Source organism: Penaeus vannamei, chromosome 20 (genome assembly GCF_042767895.1).
Source record: "Penaeus vannamei isolate JL-2024 chromosome 20, ASM4276789v1, whole genome shotgun sequence".
NCBI classification, from domain to species: domain Eukaryota; kingdom Metazoa; phylum Arthropoda; class Malacostraca; order Decapoda; family Penaeidae; genus Penaeus; species Penaeus vannamei.
Window position 1 is genome coordinate 32,566,549 of NC_091568.1, and position 7,531 is coordinate 32,574,079.

Sequence of the window (7,531 nt, forward strand, 5' to 3'; positions counted from 1 at the left end):
GGCACACCATAATTAGCTAGCTTGAAGCTAGATGTAACCACTTGGAATACTCCTGTACCAATATGGTAACTGGGATTAGCCTTGACTAATAGGTTTGAAGAGGACATTAAGCTTTGAGAAGACAAGCTTCACCTGGGCCTCATACAATATGACCCAGCTTTTGTTAACTCTTCAGAGCTTTCCCCTTTGATCATCATGACGTAGCTTATCTTGGTGGCTGGATTGACTCTAGGCTTTCGTAAAGTCTTACGGAAATGGCAACTTTTGTTGGGAGAATAAATTGGGGGAAAGCTGTAGAATCCCCTTTCCAGGATGATCTCTTTCCCATCACCTTGTTGATATTTGGTCCAACCTCACTGAACTTTGTAGGAAAGAAGACATGGGAGTTAACAAGATTTTCTGATTTGTTTAGGTGATATCGGATTCCCTCCCACTCTTCTCAATTGGTTATTACAACAGTCATGATAATGCTATAATGTTTGGTATATGATCCATGTCATCACCTTAGCAGTACCTTTCAATCACAGAATTTAAAGTCACATAAACAAGGTAATATTTTGATGCCAAGTTCATATGACATGATGAGCACTGATATAATTTTGCTAGTAGATCCTTCTTCTCCGCCAACCCTGCTTATTTGGTAACCCATAGCACAGATTGTTGGAAGGGTAAGGAGAAAGATGAAACAACCATGACAGTACATTATACATAAAATCTTGATGGACTGGGTGAGTGTCCAAGTGTGCATTCTTTCATGTCCGTGATGTATGGTTTGGAATATTACTGAAAAACTTTATTATATATAGATGATGCACTGTGCCTTGTGAGTTTAGATGTGGAATGGATGCAGGTGAGTAATGGTGTTCTGGAAGCGTTTAGCTTTAGGAAATACCAGAAATGGAGAAGCTGAGTTAGGTGTATTATGATAATTTCATCCAAGTTAAAGGCATGAATTAGTTTTCTAGTTTTAGATTTATACATCAACAGATATACATATGGACTTATACATACATTATGTTGAGATTCTGGATCATTTTGGTTTGGTAAATCAAATATAGGTGTGTGTTTGTTTGTTTGTTTGTTTGTGTGTGTGTACATTGTTTCATAATTTTTTATTTTATTACTGTAAGCACCTTCATCTCATTGATTTTCCAAAATTACAGATGGCTGCAGTGTAAGGCCTTCGGGAGGTAGTGCAAGAGTATCAGAGCCAGAAGATGACATACCAGAGTTTGACACACTGCCCCCCTCCAACATGGTTCTTCGCAAGAGGATTCGGCGCATACGTCAGGGCATGAGGAGGTATGTTGCTCTTAGCTCCAGTCCTGTGATCTTTATCTTGGGAGAAATAAACTGTTGTGCTGCCTTTTTTGTGTAGGAGAAACAGTATGGGTCTTATCTCATAAAATTTTTTGACTTGCATTCACCCTTTTCTCTTTTTCTACTTTTTTCTCCTGTTTTACTTTCTACTCCATGCAAATGCCCCTCCAGCTTGCTGTTCTTTTATGCCATCTCTCAGTAAGCCATATACTTATTTTCATTTTTCTACTGAAGAATTCACATCAGAAATTTTTCCTCCTTGAATTTTTCTTTGATTTTTTACATTGATTTGTTAATACCTTTCCACAGGTATAACACACAACTTGTTGCTTTGAAGAGGGAGCTGAAGAGTTGCAAGAGCAAGTTGACTGACCAGCACAAGCAGATGATGGAGTATGCAACACGCATGGATGAATATGACAAGAAGTTTGAAGAATCTTCAAGAAAATTTAGCACAGTTCTCCAGGTAAGAGAGTCAAGATGTTTCTATAAGCAAACAAAGATGTTGATAATTTTCATGATTGACTAGAGTTTTGAAACTCGTGTATTAAACCTCTAAATATTTCAGGAATCAGGAATCCATATTTATTTTTATTACCTTAATTATGTCCTGCATTTGATGGTTAGTCAGAGTTTTTGCTGAAAATATGGCTTATAACCATTTCCTCATAGTAATTTTCATGAAAACATTTGTTCTCTAAGCTATGATGCTTTCAGGAACTGAACAAGTGCAAGACTGAGCTCCAGTACTGGCGTTCCAAGTCCCCCGCCCATCCTCTCTTGTGCTATGGCTGTGGGCAGGCTGTGGGAGAAGGGGCAAACCAACAGCTCCAGGCTGGAGTGTTAATGCAAGGTGGTGATGAAACAGTGGTGTTTGTTCCCCTGGCTAAAGCTTCCTCGCAGGAGGGTGGAGAGAGTGCCACTCCCTCTGCTGTTTTTGGCCGTGGTAGCGGACGCAGTGGTTTGTGTGCCATGAATGGCTCCGTGAGGAATCTTGAGCGAGTGTTTGATCTGGAACTTTCCCCTTCAGAAACCTCTGCTGTAGAACCTGCCTCACACAGTAAAGTAGTGCCTGAAACCCTTCCCCTGGTCAGAGATACAAAACCAGAGTCTGGCTCTGAGGCTCTGACACAGTCACAATCTTTATCTCAAGCTCAATGTCTCCATCTCTCCTCTCTGCCATCCACTCCTGCCTCACAAAACAGCAGTAGCTCAACCTCTCCAAATACTTCCACATCTCAGACTTCTTTATCTCAGGCAGGAGTGCCGCTGGCTCTGTCATCAGTCTCCCCAACTTCAGTGAGCTCCCCTCCTATAGCTCCTTCACACACCCATTCAGCTCCACCTGGCACTCTACCTCATGTCCATTCACAGCCATATTCTGCCTTCCATACTTGCGGTGCCTCACACCAGACAGAGCAGCACCGCTGGGATTCCAGCCAGGAGTGTGCTGAAGACCTGTCAATGTCGCGCCCCTTCAAACATGACCTGTATGATGATGGTGAATGTGGAACCTTAAAGCGCCGTGTCAGTGATGAAGAGAGCGACAATTGTGATACAAGTGACGACACTGTTGGTCGTAGGGTCAAGGAGCGCAAAAGAATTAAACTGGATGTTTTGTAATAGAAGTGAAGAGATTACTGGTTTTGTCACTGGTTTCATGCAAAAGATATTTTCATGGAGGGAGTATGATGTAGGGGAAAATCAGAGAAAGGATTGCTTCTAAGAGAGGGTCAGTGAAAGGTCCCTCTTTTTGTTCAGAATAATGAAAGTTGTGTCTGTTTACAAAGCTATTTTTATTATGGTAGTTAATTACTTTTTCAGTGTTTAAAGAAATACTCTTTCAGCATTATTATGTTTGTTTTTTTATTGATAGTTCTTTTCTTATTTATTTTTTAATGTATTGCATATTGAACTTCTAAAGTGTCTTGGTTGTAAATGTTGCAACAGCTACTGCAGTTAACATTGCCAATAACTTTTATTTTCTTCTATCTTTCTTTCTTTATATGCATATATTTTAAGATCATTAGGTTAAAAGGGAGTTGTAAGTTGGATTGAAATATTTTGCTCATATCCTTGTTCAGTTATATAGTTTATAAGAAATATGGCTGGTATAAAATGTGCAAAGTTATCAAGAGGAAGCAAGGTGATAAGAACTGTCAATAAAATGGCTTTAAGTATGTAAAATTAAGTTGAGCAGCTACACAAATGATGAGGATGACAATCCCGAAGGTGCTGCAGAATTTGAAGTGGTATGAATTAGAGAGATTTCCTCTTGATATTGGAAGGGAGGCCGAGCATGGTGAGCAGGGGTGGTCATTTGCCGCTGTGACACGCTCAGTGGATGTGCTTCTGGTAAGTCTGGATTTGATAAGGGGTTAGGGTAGAGGGGTGGGTGGGCCAGTGAGATAATTGTGGATAACATTGGAGGGTGTCATGTTCAAAAAGCATTGATCCTAGTAGTGGCTACAGGACATTTTAAATGTATAGCAATGACCCTAGCATTGACATAAGATGATTGGGACTGTAGATGATTCTTGGATTATGAGTCCTCTTAAAGACAGGAAAAAAACAAAAATTAAAAAAAGACATAAGCTGTAAAAAAATGCGTGTTTTTGTACTGCAACAAAAAGCTGTATTTTATTCTTTGTAAACAAATATTGTACATAGTATATGTAACAGAAAGCTATATATAGATTAATATACTGCCTAGCAGTAAATGAGGAATGGTTCCAATGAGTGACAAAAGTTCTTGATGGATTGCAAGGTTGTCGGTAGCAATGCATGCCGTAATGTGCATCATTTCTTGTGGATAGGTATGAAGAAAGGTCAGTGTGGATTAACCAAACTAAGGATTTATGGAAAGCTGTTACAGATTGAAAAAACTAGTTGAACCAAAGGCTTTAGAAGGAAGGATTAGCTTAGAGACTAGGAAAATGGTAAGGTTTCTGAGTTTTACAAGTAAGAGGCTGTCAGAAAATTGATTGAAGGTGGTGTCTTAGCATAGTGTGATGGTTTGAAAGAGTGCACTGGTAGGTAGACCTTGTCTGTATGATGATGGGAGCTTCTTGTACAGCATTGTATCTTCGTAGAGGCCAGTTCTGGGCATAGCATTTATAAATTTAATTGCTAGTTGTTGTGCGAAGAAGGTTTTGGCAGATGTCACTTTTCAGCGACAGATGAGTTAGTTTATGCTTCCAGTCTCATTTAACATTGTTCCAGGTAAGATCTTTACCACATTCATTAAGGGGTCCCACTGAGGTTATTGTTCCAAGTAAGACGAGTGCTGTACTAAAACTTTTTAATTACTTGAAACATAATTTACCAACATAGTCAGAGATAACGTCATGTTTTTATTACGATGCTGATATGTTTATTCTTACATGAACTGAGGATAATCATGATAAAGTAATGTAAGTGATTGGGTTGTTAATGACAAATCTATTATATATTTTAATAAAGATACAAAAGAAGAATGGCATGATTAACCTGATCATTTTTCTTTATTGATTTTTTATTTTTTAGGTAACATAAATTACAGAGGATAAATGGTCAAAATTAAGTTCCACATTTAATATAGCTTATCATAAATAGGAATGCTAAGAAAATATTAATGAAGATCCTCAAGGTCCCAAATGAATTTCAAAAAAGAATTTTCCTCCAAGAAAGAGACACGTTGGCATGAACATCTCGGATAGTGTGGTGTGATAGCCATAACAAAACTCGGATCCTGGTGAAGAATTTAGTCAGCGGTGTGTACTAAAATGGTCCTTTGAAAGATATACTACTAATATTATTCATGTGTCAAATGCATACAAAGACTGGCTTCATCTGTTAGTCTTGATTCTTTTTTATGATTATCACTAGTTTAACCTTAGTTCTTATTGAATATTATTTTATTATTGTTATTAAATTTTGCCTGGGCTTTCCTATCTCCTTGTAAATTAAAGGCCTTAGAGATGTATGAAGGTTTTTTGTATGTCAAAAAATGTATAGCATGCCTGTTGAGAGGAAGATAACATAACATTATGATGAGCGAGTAGAATGGGTGTCGGAAATGTTTCAGTGGCGTAATTATCAAACTCATTACACATTTTGCTGATTCCATTTCCCAAAGCTGCATATTTGCCTGATGCTGAAAAAGAGAGAGAGAGGAAAAAAGACAAAAACAAAATAAACATTGCATGCTTGCAATAGTGTGTGAGAGTTAACTGTACAATACTTCATATTTTTATAAATCCTTTGAATGCCTGCCTTGTAACTCAGAATGGAAAATTTTCCCTCAAGTTTTAAAAGACTTAAGCAAAAGGAAAAAAAAAGTGAACAGGTATAGTACAAAATGGAATTGTAACCCCCCAGTCTTTCACGTTCAAGGTTTTCTTGTGGTTATCAGTAGTTGCCAAAGAAGCAAGTATGAGCCTTCATGCTTTGTACCGGTCCCCAAATTATTTAATTAAAGTCCTTTCTCATTAAGAGGGGGGGAGCAGTCTGAATTTTATTGGCCTGTAGAGATGTGGGAGAAGAGAAAAGATTTCTGCTTTTCTTATTTTCCCTTTCTTTTTCCATGGAAAAGCAGTGCTAAGTTGAAGGAACACAGTTGCTGTTGGCACCAATTCTGGTATGATTTTATTTATGTTTAGATGATTTGGTCTTAAACACAAATGTTAATGTATTCAGTATACAGAATAATTCTTACTATTTTTATTTCTGTTATGCCTATAGGGTTCCAGACATCATTTAGTATATTTTAGATATTCTAGTCTATTGGTTTTGTGTCAAATATAAATTTGAGGTGAGAATTATTCTTCAGGTGAGCTTTAGGTCATTTATTATTTCATGTTCAAGTATACTTTTAAAAAATCATTTTGATACAGTATTTCTCTTTGAAGAGATACTATAACAGATGATCTTGATTAACGCTGGACTAAAATCATCTGTATTTGTTCTTTGTACATAAACTGCGTGTATTGCTTTGTTAAGATGTAGCGTGATTGATCAAACACATTGACCTTGTAAGGAGTGAGGGCTCAAGTGGCTGTATATTTAATGTTAAAAGATATATCTAATTTATAGAGTACAATCTTTTTAAGTAGTGAAAATTAGTCTCCCAAAATGATGATAATGATAAGAGAGTGGAAACTAGGCAGGAATCGGCTGGATATAAGTATTGCAATTTTTTTGCTATGAAAAGTAATTAAAGGGATGTTTGTGATGAGTGATTTTTTTTTTTTTTTTTTTTTTTTTTTTTTTTCTTTAATGGTGGAAATTCCCTCTATCTTTTTTTTTTCTTCTTCTTCTTTTTCTTTTTTTCTTTTTTTTTTTTCCCCAAGACATGACTATTTAAGTGGAAAATCTGTGATGTCATGACTTGTGAACCCAGGAGGACGTGAGACTAGAAAATTAGGAGTGGGAACGCAAGAAGTAGATTTTGTGATGATTGGAACCTGGCTATGTATCGACTACATAATGTAAGGGAACCAATGATGTGTGCGACTTCATAATGGGTGGGAGCCCATGATGTAATGTGACTTCTAAATAAAATCATGTTAATAAGTACATGAGTGGACTTCATTTTCATCTGTTTAGGGAGTAGTTGAGTGATATATGTAGATTTCATTTGCTCCGAGATTTTAGTTTGCAACTAAGATCTATTTGGTGATTTATTTTCGTCCAGGAAAAAAAAACTGCACAGGATAATGGTAAATATTGTATATATGTATGTAGTATATACGTCAGCTTGTATGGAGGAAAAACTAACCATACAAACAAAACATCTAAATCATGACAAGAACAGACATGACAAAACTAAAAGAGTTTGATGAAAGACTGCATGAGGAAAAGACTACACTGACTCCCCGCCCCCAATCCTCGAACATACAGGAACATACAGGACAAAGTCAACGTACACAAACGCATTACTCACTGTGTCTCTTACAATCCCTTTTCATGCCATGCACTCACGTTTTTACCTAGCAAAGGAAACTGACAACAAAAAGTCGGAAAAGCCGGTTTGTCACTTCGGAAACGTATTTTCAAGGGTCGTTAGTCACCGCTGATGGATTAGGCTTCACGAATGACTGTTCCTGTTTTGCGTCCGGACAAAAAAGGAAAACTGATGAGGCCATTTTTCATGATTCTTTATTTATTTGTACAAGCATTTAAAGAAAAGAACAGCTTTTCACGCATCAAATCATCTTAGTTCTTGTGGGTA

At 37.1% G+C, this 7,531-nt stretch overlaps 1 protein-coding gene across 1 annotated transcript in view; it reads left to right on the forward strand.

The window, feature by feature from the left end:
* The window catches only part of dmpd (F-box protein dmpd), a 28,004-nt gene extending 21,128 nt beyond the window's left edge, over positions 1-6,876 (forward strand). Inside the window, exons 6-8 of the mRNA XM_070135350.1 lie at positions 1,164-1,302; positions 1,630-1,786; positions 2,038-6,876. Of these exons, the coding sequence (XP_069991451.1) occupies positions 1,164-1,302; positions 1,630-1,786; positions 2,038-2,943 (1,202 nt within the window). The 3' untranslated portion in view covers positions 2,944-6,876. The remainder of the gene's footprint in view (positions 1-1,163; positions 1,303-1,629; positions 1,787-2,037) is intronic.
* Positions 6,877-7,531: the final 655 nt, after the last annotated feature.